Source organism: Octopus sinensis, linkage group LG20 (genome assembly GCF_006345805.1).
Source record: "Octopus sinensis linkage group LG20, ASM634580v1, whole genome shotgun sequence".
Lineage (NCBI taxonomy): Eukaryota > Metazoa > Mollusca > Cephalopoda > Octopoda > Octopodidae > Octopus > Octopus sinensis.
This window is the reverse complement of record NC_043016.1, coordinates 22,132,068-22,151,957: the sequence shown is the minus strand read 5'-3', so window position 1 is coordinate 22,151,957 and position 19,890 is coordinate 22,132,068. Positions and strand designations below refer to the sequence as shown.

The following is a 19,890-nucleotide window of genomic DNA, read 5'->3' as shown; positions in this document are numbered from 1 at the left end:
GAATTCTGCCAGCTCACTACCTTAATCATAATAATAATAATAATCCTTTCTACTAAAGGCACAAAGCCTGAAATTTGGGGGAGGGGGATAGTCGAGTACACTGACCCCAGTATGCAACTGGTATTTAATTTATTGACCCTGAAAGGATGAAAGCAAAGTTGACCTCAGCGGAATTTGAACTCATAATGTAGCTGCAGGCGAAATACCACAAAGCATTTCATCTAGTGTGCTAACGACACTGCCAGCTCACTACCTTAATCATAATAATAATAATGATGATGATGATGTTAGTAATAACAATAATAACAACAATTTGTAACAGGTGCTCAAGACTTAGTTCATTAAATTGACTTGAGGACTTGAATGTTCCTCTATTTTAGTGACCTCTGAAGGGTGAAAGGTATGGTTGACTTCTGTGGGGTTTGAATTCAGTACCTCAAATGAGAGAGGGATGAAAGCAAACGAAAGAAATTATCAAGTAGAAAAGCTAAAGAAAATAAAAAAAAAACAAACAAAAAAAAAACACACAGCAGTAATCAAAATAAGAAAGCACATTTTTTTCTGCACCATGCAGTGTATTATGTATGTACATACATACACACACACACACACACACACATGCATATGTATGAGTGAGCATATGTCTGAGTGTTTGTGAATGTGTGAGCATGCATGTGTGTATACACACACACACACACACATACATGTGTAACATTGTACTGGTACAAGATCAAAGATCACATACAGGTTCCCCATAATAGGACAGAATGCTCCTGGGACAAAGCTGCTAGTTCTTTGAGGAATTCTTCAAGGACGATGGCACAATGAACTGCATTCCTTGTTCTTAGGTTCTCCATTGGATTAACTTCAAAGTGCTCGTTCGGGGACTGTTGGTTGATGTAGCGATAGCCACGGCCTCCTGGCATACTTTCGAGCGTCGATGGTCGAGTGGACCGATCTTGTAGGGCCACTTTAGCGAACAGCTGTCCAGATTTTACTGTAATGATAATAAGAAATTAGTATAAGTGCTTGTGTGCATATATGTGTTTGTGTGTATATATGCTAATATATATATATATATAATAACAATTTAATAAATAAAACATATGCATACATACATATATGTACATACTTACATCTATATGTATATATACATGCATATATGGGTACAGGACACCACAAAAAAACGTAGAACACAACACGAAACGAAAACATAAAAACAAAACAAGGAAACGGACTTTTTTTTAACAACGAAAAACAGAGTATAAGACATACAACACAAGGAACATTCCCCTTCTTCAGCTGCCCCTGTTTCGACTCAATGCATGTTTTGCAGGTAAGGGCAGAACACGACTACATTGAAACAGTCCTTCCCACAAAGTGAATTAAATAAAAAATTTTTTGTGGAGGGGTAAAAAAAGGTGACAAGAACAGGACAGTAAAAGCAATACAAATAAAGATAAATACAGTAAAAGATAGGACAAGGAAAAACCAACAATAAGGCCTTTTTTAAGCCTAGATGGTGGAAAAATTCATTTGTACATAATATAATACAAAAATAATAATAATAACAATAATCTTTGGTTGGAGTCTCTTAAGATCACAATCCATATTTCTGGGATGATTACAGTGTAGTCTTTAGTATTCATGAGCATTGGGGAGATCATCTTCAAGGATTCATTTCTTCAGGTGATATAACATTAATGGATATTTAACTGAGGGATGTTTATCTGTTTTGATAAGTGAGAAGGTTGCCCATAGATACTATGGACTACACTGTAATCATTCTAGGAATACTGTGATCTTAAGAGACATGTGGTTTGTGGAAATGCACGTAGTGATGCATTTAAATGTTTAGAAATTCCATCTAAGATTCCTATTATAACTGTATTTATCCTACAATATATTGGTACAGTTTGATGTAACCTCCAAAACCTGGTTCACCAGTCAGTGTTATTAGACTGTGGCTGGCATAATAGAATAGGAGCTTTATTTACATATTCAAAACATTTCCCATAAACAAATTTAAAAGATATAATACAAATATATACGTGTGTGTATATATATATATATATATAAAAACTTACTTGGAGAAAAGAAAGAAAAAAAATCCGTTTCCATGTTTGTTTTTATGTTTTCATTTCTCGTTGAGTTCTACGTCTATTTGTGGTATCCTGTACTCATATATATATATATATTATCATCATCATCATCATCGTCATTTAACGTCCGCTTTCCATGCTAGCATGGTTGGACGGTTCAACTGGGGTCTGGGGAGCCCGAAGGCTGCACCAGTCCAGTCATATATATATATATATATGCATGTATATATACATGTAGATGTAGGTACGTACATATTTGTATGTATGTATGCATATATTTTATTAATTAAATTATTGTATGACTGAGTGCCCTCGCGTCGTTTCCTTTCCTTTCTTTTCTCCAAGTAAGTTTTTATATATAATTATGACGCGAAACTCTGTAACCCTTTGCTTGACCTTTCCTTCCTTCCTGTCTGTCTTCCACTTTGCCTGTCTCTCTCCTTCTTATTTTTCACCCTTTCTGGTTTCCTTTCCTTTCCTCTCTCTCTCTCTCTCTCTCACTCCTCCTCATCTCTCTCACTGCAGAGTCGACCAACTTCCTTTCGCTGGCAGCCTCCTACAAGTCAACATGACTTTTTTTCTTGCGCTCTGAATTTTTCCATCGTCTAGGCTTAAAAAAGGCCCTCAATGTTGGTTTCTTTGTCCTGTTTTTATTCATACATATATATATCATCATCATCGTTTAGCGTCCGTTTTCCATGCTAGCATGGGTTGGACGGTTCTACTGGGGTCTGTGAAGCCAGAAGGCTTCATCAGGCCCAGTCAAATCTGGCAGTGTTTCTACGGCTGGATGCCCTTCCTAACGCCAACCACTCCGTGAGTGTAGTGGGTGCTTTTTACGTGCCACCTGCACTGGTGCCAGACAGAGCTGGCAAACGGCCACGAACGGATGGTGCTTTTTATGTGCCACCGGCACGAGGGCCAGGCGAGGCTGGCAACGGACACGAAACGGGGCGGTGCTGGCAACGGTCGCGAAACGGAAAGTTCTCTTACATGCCACCGGCACTGGTAACACATCTGCAATTTCCATTGATCGATTTCGATACATATATATATATATATACATATATAATATATATACATATATAATATATATACATATATAATATATATACATATATGATATATATATATAATATTGTTACGGAATCACCCGTCGTCGCCCGTCCCGAACGGCTCACACAGGTTCCGCCACGGAACCCAAAGAGGCGGAGAGAGGAGATACAGATAGATACTGCCACAACCTCAACAGCACAGAGATACAGAGGCACAACCCGAGATACAACCCAAAGAGGCAAGGCAACAACTGGCAACACTGGCTTATATTCAAACAACAGTTTATACGACAATTACAATTGTTACACATCAAATACATTTAAGGCATGCACGTGACTACTCAATACATAATACAACAGCATTTCAAGAGTACAACTCAAAGCATAATACAACATCATGTAACAATTCAAGAGTACACGTCCCAAGACAACAGTTCTTTAAAGTCTCTTCCTAAACATCACAATCAACAAGTCCTTTACTCTTCTTCTTCACAATGTCCTTTATCGACCACATCGACAGAGTCCTTGACTGTTCAATACACCGTGACACATATCAATGCACAAACACATACCTCAATTCCTAATTGAATCTGCCAGTGTCCCATTCCTCTCAATACTGCTAATTCCTCTGTACATATCCCTTCTGTGCCGCCAAGCTTTCTCGCATCCAACTTGCTCCTAAGAATTCCAACGCCTGCCCCTTAAATCCAAGGTCCGTCTGTCTTCTTCGAGGACCAGCCAGCGACCGCAAGATCCGTCTGTGCTCCTCGACGACCGCTCAACGACTGCCAAGACCTCACTTCGTCTCTGTGCTTCTTCCACTCCCTCATCTCCCTCTGTACCGCTCATACCCTCTCTAACTGTCCCTTAGTCTTATACTCTACCTCTCTCATGACAGCTCTACCAAACTCTCTGCCTGTCCTTCTCTCCTACTGTCAATACCCTCTCCATCTGCTCTTAGATTCCCTTAATCTGTCCTCCTCTTCACTTCTTCTAGGGGTGCCTAGAATGACCTCCAATCGACCGCACAAGGCCAGAAAGGTCTCATTAATCTCCCAGTAGACAAAGGACCCGTCACATTTTTACCAGACATGCTGGAACCATAATTCCCAAGTGGGTCACCAGAAATGCACTTAGCCAACCGTAACACTATATATATATATATATATATATATATAATATATATATGTACACACACACACACATATGTATATATATATATAATATATATATATATATATATATATATATATTTAAAATATATAATATATATATACATTTATATGGGAAAAATTAAGTTCAAAAGAGAACAATTCAAACTTTTTGGGAGGTCCAAAAAAGAGAGAAAGAATGATTTCTAATAAAGATTCATTATATTCATAAAAAAAAACAGCCAGAGCAAGTAATAAGAATATGAAAATAGTAGTTGAAAAATACTGTTATAGGTATAAAATATAAATAATTATAGAAAAATGGAGGAGAAAAAGATGTTGAATCAAAATTAGATTTAATACAAAATAAGATTCAGTATATATCTGTTTCAAAGAACAATACAAATATGTAAGAAAAAAATAACTGTAGTAATTATAATTAAATTTATGCATTGTCATTTTCATCAGTGTAAGGAATTTTTGTAAGGACATCAAAAAAGGTTTAATAAAGTAAAGTAAATTAAAATAAGATACAATAAGGGAGAATACAAATGGGATAATAAGGAAAAAAATCACATATTTGCAAGCAAGTTTTAAAAGGGGAAAAATAACAGTAATAATAATAGTAAGAGATGTGAAAGGGAAAAAAGACACATATCAATGTGTATGCATGTCTTTATGTGCAGTAAACTATAACATAAAAATAAGAATGTAAAACTAATGGGTGTGTTTAAAAAAAATGGTAACAGGTCGAGACAAAGTATAATAAACAGGGCCATGTGTGTATAGTAGAATATAACATAATATTAATATTATTGAAAAACGAAAAAATATATATATTTTACATGAGGCTAAAAAGTGATAGGCAAGACTATGTTTGAAAAAAGTTATAATATTAAAGTAAAAATGTACATACATGCAGAGAAAAACCAAAAGAACTTAAGAAGGAAAAAACATCGATCAGACAATATATATATACAAAAAATATATACATATATATATATACACACACACATATACATAAAGTATATATATACATATATATATAAAATATATATACATAAATACACACACACATATACATAAAGTATATATATATATAAAATATATATACATACATAATGATATACATTTCAACTACTAATAATGTTGGTAATAGGGCTAAATCATATCGGATAGGGAGTAATTATTGTTCACTGTGTAATAACGAATTCAAAGAAATATTATTTAATAACAATTATGTGTTGGTAAACTCATTGGAGGAACGTAAAATTAAATGTAAACATAAATTAAATTACCTATATAATAGGTTTAGCTAATAAATAAATGATTATATAAATTTATTAAGATATATTAATCATAGTAATATAAATTAATTTAAATATAATATATTTATTTTACTTACTTATTATTTAGACTTTAAATTTATAGTAAATAGTCATTTAAAATTAAATGCTAACATAAATTTATTTAACCTATATAATATGTTTAACTTATTTTTCCGTATGTATAAAACCTATTTCTTTTTTTATATTATTTATTTCTTGTAGATATAATTTAATAGTATTAGAGTATAATTTACTATATTATTAAATGTGATATTAACATATTTAGACAATTTTAAATTTAGATATTTCTTAATACATAAATTATTATATATAATTTTATTAAGACCTATCAGTTATAGTAATATAAATTAATTTAATATTATATGTATTTTTACGTAATAATTATTTGGAACTTAATTTATAGTAAGCTATCATTTATAGTAAAATGTCTTTTGTTATTCTATTTTCTTAGTTTTCTTTAATTCATGAAGCTTAAATATTTTTCGTCTTTTTCATTAATAAATAGGAAAGGAGGAAGAGTGAGGGAGAGAGAGTGACAGGGAACTGTGCTGAGGTGCAATGGCCCAGTGGTTAGGGCAGTGGACTGGGCATTGTGAGTGTTTATTGAGCAAAAACACATAAAGCTCCATGTGGCTCAGGCAGGGGGTGGTAGCAAACCCTGCTGTACTCTTTTGACCACAATTTTCTCTCACTCTTTCTTCCTGTTCCTACTGTACCTGTATTTCAAAGGGCTAGCCTTATCACACTCTGTCATGCTGAATCTCCCTGAGAACTATGTTAAGGGTACATATATCTGTGGAGTGCTCAGCCACTTGCACATTAGTTTCACATGCAGGCTGTTCTATGGACCGGATCAACTGGAACCCTCATTGCCATAACTGACGGAGTGCCATGAGATATATATATATATATGTGTGTGTGTGCATGTGCGTACATTTTATATATATAAAATATTTATAAAAGTTTACCTACAAGGTTTTATTTCCGTGCTGACCACTAAGTAAAAATCATTTATGATTTTACCCTTGACCCATCTTTGTTTTCTTTGCATTGTCTATCTGGATGTTTTGCATTCTTGTCCTGTTTTGTATTTTTTATATTTATACATATATAGTGGCGTTTGGCCAAGCCTCTTCTGTCTTTCTTGGTCTGGCCATTGTCCGCGCAACATCAATATTCCTCCCTGTCTTTGTAAAATCTTGTATTCCTGCCGTAAGGCTTCATTTCCACACATGGCAACTTAGTTTAATTCGTCTTTAGTCGAATGACACCTGTTGTTATGTCCTGTTATTATTGTTATTGCATTTGTGTACCATCGTCAGTTTTTTCCGTCCTTGTTTTTCTATACATTTGCTGCTTTCTTGCAAGGAATGTAATCCTCTTAGCTTAGATTTTCCTTGGGGCTGGCCAGATTGGAGCAATCTCAAGTATAATCAGCCAAAATAATCTGGTACTTAGTTGAGGAAAGAAAACTTCGAATGACCCGTCCTTGTTTTCTTTGTATCATCTATCTGAATGTTTTGCGTTCTTGTCCCATTTTGTATTTTATATATATATATTTGTTGTGCAAGATTTATTGGCTAAACTGGCAAAATGACCATTCTGAAATATAACAATATATATACATATATATATATCATATACATATATATATATTATATACATATATTATTTCTAATCATTGTCCCCATCTCTAGCCTGACGCCCAGGTTTCTGGGTAGTAACCCATCATTAGCATGTGACAATCATCGGCTAGGGATGAGAAGTGATTTTGAACACAAAATAATGTATGCTTATTCCAGTGACAAAAAACCAGGTCCATGAGTATCATGTGAAGCTGGAGATGGGAATGAATGATTTCCCATCACAAATACTGATCAGTTACAGTGTATCGTTAGCCAGCTGAAGGGGATGTCTTCCTGGGGCTATAAACTACAGTAGCATTGTCCCATATAGGTCAGCCACATTTAGGTGGCAAATATACTTCCCAATATATATATATATATATACACACACGCACACATATACACACACACACATATATATATACATACATATATCTGTAAGTGACAATTATTCGGTAGCCAAGATAAAACTCTGAGTTTCGGATGCCGAGGTGGAAATCCACACTGCCATTTCTTCAGTTTCCACCTCGGCATCTGAAACTCAGAGTCTTATCTTGGCTACTGAATAATTGTCACATATTACATTTACAGATAAATTCCTCTATTTACATAATATTGAGATCTCTTTCTTTCTTTTGTTATCTTACTGTTTTTACCAATATACATACATACATATACATACATACATACATACATATATATACACACGCATACATATACATATAAGAGGGATGGCCACTTACTGGTCATCCCTCATATATGTATGTAATATAATTTTTTCTGAAAATTCAGATTTTTCAATATGCTAGACCACTGGTTCTAAATTGATATTAATCAAATTAATATTCGATTTCTCACCCTTATCATCTGGAAACAGATGATGTGTTGGAAGATGTTAAGAGGAAGTTTGCAAAGGTATCCATTTGTGCATATGTGTGCGCGTGTGCACACACACACAGTATTTCCAGAAGTTTTGCAGAAGTGGGCAAGCTTTCTTGAGAATCACATATTACCAGATATCCTAATCCTTTGTCATCTCCTTGAATCTCAAAGTCCTAACATAAGCTGTCATCATTTTATCGCATGTCTTCCTCATCTCCTTCTTCCACATGTTCCAACTAGATTTGCTGATTAGCACTTTTTTTATACAGTTGTCCTCATCCATATGCATAACATGACCATATAAGCAGAGTCTTCTTTCTTGAATATAACATCCAATTCCTCTTTTACCCAGTTGTTCTCTCAGCATGTGTACACACACATACACCATTTTTAATTGGCCGGAAGTCATAAGAGTGATTCAAGGGTCAAGTGTTTCATGCATAGCACTGATCAAACTGACAATCTGGGATCTTGTTCCTTTAAAAAGTATGAATGACAATTACTTCTCGACTCTTTGATTAAAAATTAGTGAGCAGGTCACACCAAAAATGTGTGCTGTTTAAGCACACACACAAAAAAGGCATGCAAACCTATGTGTGTATAAGTGTGCATGCGAGTATATAAACACACACACACACATACACATATTATACAGTGTTAAAAATGTTGAAATGTTCCATGCAATAAACATTATATAAAGAAAATAAAGATGAAAAGTATATATAGTTCAGTTAAAATAATTGCTATATCCTTTAGGATATATTAAATAACAAAACACAAATATTTCCATATTTAATGCATCATATAACATGCCTATCAACCAATTTTCACTCATAGTGCTATACAAATAGATATCACAATCATGTTTTCTTTTATAATAAGATGTTATTCACAGTAATTAATAATCAAATATTTCAGCAAAGCTTATATTTCTTAAATTACTCTTATTTGGTGTGACCTGGGTGGCGGGCAGCATGACTAACAGAGCAGATGATGAGCTGTAGCCGACAATGGGTTCTAGATTTAGTAGGTTCACTGAATACTGTGAAATGGGGGTGGGGACAAGTGACTTCATTTGACCTCTGTTGTCAGCAGGTTTTTATTAATGCAAAGGGAATGTTGAATTACCTTGTATAATATATGTACATGGTCTGATGAACAAGTATCTGGACCGTTGCCATAGTAACAAAGCTAAAGCATGCAGGGTGAAGCTGCTTGGCAGATTTACTTTGAACTCTGCCATGCATGCACACTAAATTTTAACATTCTAGCTCCCTTCTGCTGTTTACAGCAGTGCTTGGAATGAGGGTGTGTACTGTGTGATCATTGCATTGAACTCGACGGAGAAAGTTGAGCAGAGAATCTGCATCAAATTTTGTTAAAAGCTTGGCAATACCTACACAGAGGCCTATGCAAAGTTTTCAAAAAGTTTTCATCATTCTTGACACAATCAAGGAGATCTTGTGCAACTGAAACCTGAGTGTCTTTTTGGTTAACTGAAAGCAGTTTTGGCAAACATACATCTCAAACCCAAATCTTCAGTGATAATAGACTGAACCATAACTAATCTGCACATCCTTTGTTAACTCACGGATGGTGAGTCAATGATTTCTCTTCATAGCTGTGCACACATCTGTGACGTTTTTCTCAGATTTGCTGGTTGCAGATCTCCAAGAACATTCGTCAATATTGACATTTTTTTGGCCATTGTGAAACATCTGAACCACTCATACACTTGTGTGCGGCTCATACACACCTCTCCATACACTTTCTGCAACTTTGCATAGACTTCTGAGCAGGTATCGCTATGACAACCTTCTGTGTCATGGTCAATGCAACGATAACATGCTACACACGTTCCTTCCAAGCACTGCTGTAAACAACGGAATTGAGCTAGAATGTTAAAACTTAGTGCACAAACTTAGTCACATTAGAACAACACATAAGTGTACTTCTTATGGGAGACTTCAATCTGCCCAATGTCAGATGGCCCAAGGGCCTTTCTCTCCCAGGAATGAGACGATGCGAGTGAGGACAGGCGAGGTCCCTCCTGAACCTCATCAACACTCTGTACATGGAGCAAATAATACTCCAACCAACCAGGGCAGGTAACATACTGGATCTCTGCTTCACAAATAATATGGATCTCATCCATAATGTGAAAGTGACACCGACACTACTCTCGGATCACAACATGGTAGAGCTGACCATGTATGGGCCAAAGGAAAGCATGGACATGCAGCCTACAAGAAACTCTCAGAATCTTTCCAGCTTGAACTTCCATAAGGCAAACTGGAAACAAATTGAGAAAGAGATCCTCAAACAAAACTGGCCTAAATGTCTCTCCTCGCCAGACATCGACATGAAACTTCAACAATTCATGTCTGTAATGCAAGCCATATGCTACAAATGTGTCCCAGAGAGAGGAAAATTCTAATGAGACAGCGTACAAAAGTTTCAAATCGCCTAAACAAACAAATTGAAAGCAGTGAAAAGACCCACCTGAAAATAAAACTGTTGGAAATTGAAAAATGTCTGCAACTCTCCCATGAAAAAGAAAGAGCAGACAAAGAAGCCTGGGCTATAGACAACATAAAATCTAATCCCAGAGCTTTCTACAGGTATGCCAAAGAAACAGCTATGGTGCACTGTAGGATAAGGCCACTCCTTGAAAAGGATGGCACACTCACAGGAAATGCTATGAGGATAAGTGAAATACTAAATGAGCAATTCAAGAATATTTTCACTCCACCCCTAGGGCATTTTCAAGTCAGCAATCCAACTGACTTCTTTACCACTGCAGATATAAAATCAGAGGCAGCGATGATTGAAGACGATGTAATAAAGGCTATAGATGAAATGAAAACAAACTCAGCTACTGGCCCTGATGGATCCCCAGCAATCCTTCTAAAAGTATGTAAGAGAGTCCTAGCAAGACCACTGCAGTTCCTCTTTCAGAGCTTCCTTGCAACTGGCAAACTTCCAAGAAAACTGAAGGAAGGTAAAATATGCCCTATTTATAAAGGAGGTAGCAGAGCAGAGGCCAAGAACTACAGACCTATCTCTCTGACCTCACACATCAGCAAGGTCATGGAATGAATAGTCAGAAGGAAACTAATCACCTTCCTTGAAGAAAATGACTTGCTGCCAGACACCCAACATGGTTTCCGACCAGGAAGAAGCTGCTTAACTCAGCTCCTCACAACACTATGACTGGGTGCTGAAACGACTGCTCAACCACTCAAATGTGGAAGTGATATATCTCAACTTTGCAAAGGCCTTTGATAAAGTCGATCATGGAATGATATGTCACAAACTGCATGATATTGGCATAGTTGGAAAATTGGGAGAATGGCTTCATGACTTTCTGAAGGATAGTGAGCGGTGTTCCGCAAGGCACTGTTTTGGGACCACTACTGTTCATAATGGCCCTCTCAGACATGCCCTCAGCCACATAGAGAGCCATGATCACAAGTTATGCAGATGATACAAAAGTTTCACAGGCAATACAGAACCCTGAAGCACCTGCAATGTGAGCTGGATAAACTATACAAGTGGGCTGAAAAGAATAGTATGCAGTTCAATGCTGAAAAGTTTCAAGCTTTATGCTATCAGCATGCAAAACTAAATGCAATACCCAATAAATACACTGGACCTGGAGGGACTGAAATCCCAGAGGCACAATCTGTGCGAGACCTGGGTATTTACATGAGTGATGATGCAACCTTTCATGTGCATGTTGCTAAATTGGCAATGGAATGTAGGCGGCTGAACGGATGGATTCTTAGAACCTTTAGACCAAGAGACCAGGAAACCATGATGGTCCTCTGGAGGACACTTGTCCTAAGCCACTTTGACTACTGCTCTCAGTTATGGTCACCATCCAGTGTCAAGTTAATCACAGAACTTGAGGCGATCCAACGAAGCTACGCGAAGAAGATAGCCTCTGTGCAGCATATAAGCTACTGGGAAAGACTCAAGAGATTAAGACTCTATTCCTTAGAGCGTAGGTGAGAAAGATATGCCATAATATACATCTGGAAGATCCTAGAAGGACTTGTCCCAAACTTTGGCATCGAGAGTTACACAAATGCTAGAACTGGGTGCCACTGCATAGTGCCAAGGACTCCAAATTTGCCATCAAGATGTAGGACAATATACTGTGATAGTCTGGGCTTCAGAGGCCCACAGCTCTTCAATATCCTCCCGAAGAACCTGAGAGACCTGCATGGGGTGGATGCAGATGTCTTTAAAATAAAACTGGACCTCTTCTTGTAAGGTGCCCCATATGAACCAACTTCACAGCAGGAGGTGCAGATGAGGGCAGCTGCATCGAACTCTCTCATGCACCAAATGGCAATTGCTAAAAAGCATTCGTGAAGTAAAATCATGTAGCAACACCAAATGGCGGTGCCCCAGCATGGCCACAGCTCGTGAACTGAAACTAGATAAAGAAAGAAGAAGAAGATTCACAGCAGAGTTTAAGGTCAATCCTTGGCAAGTGACTTTACTTTGCATGTTTTAGTTTCATTATATGGCAGCAGTCCGGATACTTATTGATCAGACCGCATATCATCATCATCGTTTAACGTCCGTTCTCCATTCTAGCATGGGTTGGACGGTTCAACCAGGGATCTGGGAAGCCAGAAGGCTGCACCAGGCTCCAGTCTGATCTGGCAGTGTTTCTACAGCTTGATGCCCTTCCTAATGCCAAATATATTTATATATAATATAAATAACATATAAATTTATGCATATATACATACATATATGTACATACCTACATATATATGTATATACACATGCACATATGTGTACAGGACATCAAAAAAACGTGGAACACAATGAGAAACGAAAACATAAAAACAAAAACATAGAAACAAACTTTTTTCAAACAACGAAAAAAAACAGAGTACAAGACATACAACACAAGGAATATTCCCCTTCTTCAGTTGTCCCTGTTTCATCTTCTCTGCATTTCAAAGGTAAGGACAAGACGTGACTTCATTGAAACAGTCCTTCCCGCAAAGCAAATTACATAAAATTTGGGATTTTTTGCGGAGGGTGAAAGTGGTAACAAGAACAGGACAGTGAGAACAAAACAGTAAAAACAGTAAAAGACAGAACAATGAGAACAAAGCAGTAAAAACAAACGATGAGGTTTGTTAAGCCAAGACGATGGAAAAATTATTGTGAACGCTTAAGGAGACAGCTTATGAAAGAGACAGGATAAGCTTGTCTGGCCTTGGTGAAGATAGCAGTTGGACACACATGTAATTTGTGGGTGTATATATATACATGTCATGTATACATATATTTATTTGCATGTGCATATGTGTGTATATATATATATATATATATATACATACACACACACACACATATGACTAGCAAAAAACACTGTAGCTCACTATATGCTTCTTTTAAAAAAATATGTTGTGAACATAGTCCATGATGAAAACTTTCAAATTGCTTTTATGTATTTATTCAAATGATAAGAAATTAAAAAAATCAAAATATCATGTTATGTAAAGTGATTCTTTGTTAGTCTATATATATATATATAGCTTTTTTTAAAAAAATCTTTCATCTTTTACTTGTTTCAGTCACTGGACTGCAGCCATGTTGGGGCACTCTCTAGAAGAATTTTTGTCAAATGAATCAACCACAGTACTTATTATTTTCTAAGCCTGATACTTATTCTATTGGTCTCTTTTACCAAACAGCTAAGTTACAGGGATGTAAACATGCCAGCACTGGTTGTCAAACAATGGTGGGGACAAACAGACACAAAGGCACACACAGACACACACGCACACACAGAGACACACGCATGCACACACACACACACAAGCTTCTTTCAGTTTCTGCCTATCAAATCCACTCACAAGACTTTGATTGACCTGAGGCTATAGTAAAAGACATTTGCTCAAGGTGCCATGAAGTGGGACTGAACCTGAAACCATGTGGTTGGGAAGCAAACTTCTTACCACACAGCTACACCTGCAACTGTATGTATGCATAAAAAAAATCAATATTCATACTGTATAGCTTCTTTGCTTTCTATTAATGGTCCATATAAATTTTATGTATGTGCTTGTGCATGCGTGTGTGTGTGTGTGTGCACGCATGTGTATGTGCATGTGTTTATCTATGAAATGGTGAGAGGAGTATAACAAAGTAATAAATGACTCACCAGATGCTGGTAAAAAGAATGAATGCTTTCTCCCAACACCTACAATAAAGAAATAAAAGAAAATAGATGGAATTGGTCCTGAGCAAGGCATTAAACTGCATCTGGTTGTGAGGCTCCAGCTCAGGATTCAGAAGTTTTGGGAAATACGGAATTATCCTATAGCCACCCCTACTCCCAAGTCTTCTCTGACCTAGGGTGGTAATATCTGTAAAAGCTTCTAGTTATGTGTCAAACAACAGATGTTGGTGCTATGGTTAAGGCATATAGGACTCAGAGAAGGGTTGGCTCTTTATATGTGTTATATAGGCCCATGGGCATGCACTGATGTCATGTGAATTAATCTCCCTCCCTGGGCATTAAATAGATCCAGTGCTACAAGAGTAAGCTTGGTGGGGCAGGAGACTAGCAGAGTAAACTGTAAATAAACTGACAGAAGGTGATGGGGGACCACTGTATATCTTTCCCAAGAAAAATTATTCAGGTCCAGAATTTGTCATGGAGATCCATGAGTACTGACACCTGTGGACATGGCATTTGAAAAGAGGAAAAGATGCAATTGATATTGTCAGTTTTGATGAACATATTTTGTAATATTTTGATCAACTGAACTATCGATTAATTGTATAATATTGTTAAGAGGCTGAGTATCCTTTAAACGTTTGTTCATGTAACATAACACTGAAGTAGATACACTATATAAATGATAGAATGTGTATATATATATATATATATATATATATATATATAGGAGGAAGATAGATAGACAAATTCATAGAGAGGGAGAGTGTGTGTGTGTTTGGACACATTTGAAGTGAGGTTTATTTAAAAGGGAGATAATTGTAAGTTAGTAATATTTTAAAATTACATTTATTGAAGTGAGAATTTGAGAGAGAGAGAGGGGGGGGATAGAAGTAACAACTAGACTTATTGAATGACTTCATTATCTTTATCATCAGGAAAATAAAAACCTAGTTTTTCGCAGTGTGCTAAGAATTAATTAATCCAACTATATATTTAACAGCTTGTCCTTCGTTCAATGAAGAATAACTAAATTCCAAGTTAATTTTAGGCACAAGATGAGTAATTCTAAAGGAACTGATCTAATTGTCCACTTGTTAAGTCAACATCAGGAGTGTTGAGTACAAAAGGAACCCCTAATTTTGTATGAAGGATACAGTCAATGGCATCAGTCTCAAAATTTAATTCACACTTATTTTATTGAACCAAGAAGAGTGAACAATAAAGTGAATCTTTGCAGTATTTGAACTCAAAATATAAGCAGCGCCTAACTAATTACTATAAAGTTATAGAAAGGTATGATTTGAAATCAGAATGGAAAGAAGACTATCTAAATACTCTAAAATATTTTGTTTGGTGCCTTACAACTTTTGTCATGTCTCATCTTAGCAATAATGGTAATAATTTTTAACACAGGTTCAAAGTCACAAGTTTTTGGTGGAGCAGAAGTTTGTTAATTAAATGAATCCCAAGAATTGACTTGTACCTTATTGTACAAACCCTGGAAGGGTGAAAGGCAAAGTTAATTTTGGCAAAATATGAATTTAATATACAAAGAATTGTAACTAAATACTACAAGAGTATTTTTTATCTGATGATTAATAATTCTGTTGGTCCATGGTTCTTTCAGTGACAATGATAGCAAGAATTTTTAACATAGAGACAAAGCCAAAAATTTAGTGAGGTGAGGGGATAGTTGATCAATTAACCCCAGTATTTGATTGGTATTTCCTTTTATTGACTTGGCAATGATGAAAGATAAGTTTGATTTTGGCAGTATTTGAATTCAAAGTTTTGTCTGATGCTCTTCTGATTCTGCCCACCCATGGATCTTTTACATTAATAACTGAGTTATAACAAGGTTATGGGGCTACAATAGAAGACACTTGCCCAAGGTGCCATGCAGTGGGGCTGAATCCAGAACCATGCAGTTGGGAAGCAAACTTCTTACCACACACACACACACTAAAGTCAACGGTGTATACATCATGGTATTATTGATGTATGATGAGAAATTTTGATAGCTAACAATATATAAAATTAATACCAAAAACAAAAGCAAAAAGATACAAAAGCAAAAAGATACAAAAGCAAAAAACATGCATGTTTTAATGGTTATTAATTTTTAAAAACGACAATTAGGAAAGCAAATAAAATTAATATGTCATACTTTTGTGTGAGTTTGAAGCATACTCAACAGATTTGCTTTTTAGCTGTAGACCTGGGGATGGAGATTTCCTGTTCACCAAAGACTTCCTTTCAAGCTCGTTTTGATACGTACAAATTCTCAAGTTCAATGTTTGCCGTGCCTTCACGACTAACTGTGAGAAATCAGGGATGGCATGTGAATAGTTGTCGACTTTGTGACGAACTGATGACAGCACCTGTGGAACATAAAATATATAACCTAGAAAGAATCAGTAAGGAAGCCTCCACAAGCTAGAAATAGCAGTAAATTCCCTGTAAGGAAGGGCATAACAGATAATGTTCTGCATGTATAAACCTATTTCTTTACTACCCACAAGGGGCTAAACACAGAAGAGATAAACAAGGACAGACAGACAGATTAAGTCGATTATATCGACCCCAGCGCGTAACTGGTACTTAATTTATCGACCCCAAAAGGATGAAAGGCAAAATCGACCTCGGCGGAATTTGAACTCAGAACGTAACGGCAGACGAAATCCCGCTAAGCATTTTGCCCGGCGTGCTAACGATTCTGCCAGCTCGCTGCTTGCATGTATAAACCATGTGGTTACTCAATCTGCAAGAAACAGCATCCAATTGTCCTCTTACAGCTGACCAAATATGCTGAAGGATTGAATTAAAATTTTCAGGGATTGCTGGAGCTCCATTGAATAATTATGTTGTAGAGTAAGTTGTGATGAAAGATTTTTATTGATAGCAACTTCATATAACAAAGCTCTCAGTAACAACAGTTACACAGAAAAAACACAATATATAAACAACACTACATACAAAATAAAAAAAACAACATAAGACTAGAAAAAGGAGAATTATCTGGTTCAATCTCCCCTTCAAATACAAATCTCCAAACCATTAGCCAAATTATTATTCAGAATACTCCAAAAACACTTCTACACCAATCACAAATACCATAAACTATTAAACAAATGCATCATAAAAATATATTCCATAAATAATAATTTAGAGAAAAACTGTAGCAAATTGCAACCATATAAAACTTCCTAAAAAGTCACGCACATAACAGCAACAATTGCAACTTCAGACCCTCTCCATCCTGCCCTCTAAAAGGAAACTGCATCACAAGTAATGTTGTTTATAGCACAACTGTAACCAACTATGATATCCACATATATAGAGTCTATAGCAAACCAATTCAAGGCATAATACAACTAACACAACCATAGTTTTTGTAACTCAAGCAGGAAAAAATGATACTTCACTATTCAAACATATGTGGATATTAAAATAAAAAATATTCTGCTTCAGTATTAATTGGAAAATATTGTCAAACATACAATGATCCATAGGGAACAACAAACCCTGCCAATTTTGTACTAAAGAATCCTATCACATTTAAAGAATCAAATTCTGATTTGAAGCTCTGAATTAGTCTCTTTCTGCAAACAAAGATCTTCAAAGCATTAAAAAATTTCAAACCAATAGTTTTTTTTTAATAGTTAAACATAAAAATAGCTCACCTATTTTACACTATTTCTCTTCACCACAAACTTTCCCAATAATATACACAAACACTAACATTACAGCTTTACACTAAACAAGTAAGTTAGAAATTATCTAAAAGTTCCACAATTTTCAAACAAAAGATTTTCTGATAAGTGTACTCCTACACTTAAACATGCATGCATAAGAATGATGAAGAATTAACCCGACTTATGAATTTTTTGCGTATTTAGCTTTATTTTTATAAATAATTATATGCTTTACAATTATATGTATTCATAGGTCCGAAATAATATATTATAAAATACATTAGAAACTGGATAGAAGAAATATTTATTAAAACATAGCCCAGAAATTTTACCTTCCTAAAACACAAAGGTTAAATTTTCAAAATAATAATCAAATAACATCTAGAACAATTAATTCACAGTGAGAAATCTGCTGACCAACTAAACTTTGCACCTACCTACATCCTTTTGTGAACATTATAGCATAAGATAAACAAATTTATGTTCTAAGAACACCATGACCTAAAGATGATGCACCTAAATCAACATATCTAATCTCTGAGTTTTACATGCTTGACTGATAACTTCCAGCTTCCAAAACAAATAGGTTAAATGTATAACACCATGAACAAGTAAAAAAAATACCTTAGGATTGAGAACCCAGGTTTGAAATTTCCCTAAGACACCTGATGAAGGTTGGAGGGTATATCAGTCGAAACGTGTTAACGACAAACAAAATGAGGACATTACAACATGCAAATAAATCAGTAATTACATCCCTTTATTCTCCATCTTCTCTTTATTTTCCCTCAATATATATATATATACAGAGAGAGAGAGAGAGAGAGAGAGAGAGAGATGTGTATGTATGAGTGTGTGTGTGCTTGTTATACACACAAACAAGTTTGTTTTGATGAGACTATTCATCTGCAAATATGTTTTTTATTACTTAGAACCCAATGTTTCATTACATCTATCACCTCCTCTGTCCTAAGTATGCTCAATGATGAATAACATGATAATAAAAGAGAACTCACCTGAATGAGCGATTTGATGGAAGGCTGGAAGACCAAATTGTGGTTCAGGAGAAATGATCGAAGTAAAGGTTGTGGGTATGTAGCAAGACGTGAGATGAGTCCAGTCAACAAAAAGTTGACATGGAGTGAATTCTGAACCATGCTCTCTAACTTTGACAATAAGGCTGATAAGAAAGGGCCTGAAAAAATATATATAATTTAAACAAATATAATTCACTCATATTATATACTAGTGTGTGTGTGTGTATTAGACATGCACACACACATGCACATATGTATGCATGTATTACAAATATTGTAAAATTAAGTCAAGTTTCAATTATTGGCTTATTTAACCATATTCATTTGTCTGTCTGTCTGTCTGTCTGTCTCTAACATGCATATTATATAAATACACACACACACACACCCAGAGTGGAGGTGGAGAGGATTGGTTCTGTTTCTCTCTCTCATTATCAGTTTCCTCTTGAAGAAATGCCTGTGTTCAGACCTGGAGATGGGATCTGCTAGAATTAAATTGCCCATGACATGCTAAATATGTGACACCCATCTGATTCTGTCAGGAGTTGAGGCTGCAAGGAATAAAGGGAATACACACACACACACTACACCACACAAACATATCTCCTTCTCTCTCTCTCTATGTCTATATCTCTCTATCTTTGTTTCACACAAGCTATCTCCCTGCTATCATAAATGCACAAACATACACACATATATATATGTACATACACATGCACACACACACACACGTGTACACAATTATATATGTATGTATATATCTATATCTCTCTATCT

The 19,890-nt window shown here is 35.7% G+C and overlaps 1 protein-coding gene across 2 annotated transcripts in view; it reads right to left on the bottom strand.

Moving 5' to 3' along the window:
- Positions 1–591: 591 nt before the first annotated feature.
- LOC115222541 (FTS and Hook-interacting protein-like) overlaps positions 592–19,890 on the bottom strand; it is a 93,210-nt gene continuing 73,911 nt past the window's right edge. Inside the window, exons 9-12 of one of the 2 annotated variants that reach the window (XM_029792800.2) lie at positions 19,093–19,271; positions 16,549–16,762; positions 14,361–14,399; positions 592–997 (exon numbers count right to left, since the gene is read on the bottom strand). In XM_029792800.2, the coding sequence (XP_029648660.1) occupies positions 738–997; positions 14,361–14,399; positions 16,549–16,762; positions 19,093–19,271 (692 nt within the window). In that variant the 3' untranslated portion in view covers positions 592–737. The remainder of the gene's footprint in view (positions 998–14,360; positions 14,400–16,548; positions 16,763–19,092; positions 19,272–19,890) is intronic. The other variant, XM_036511737.1, reaches the window with a different exon arrangement.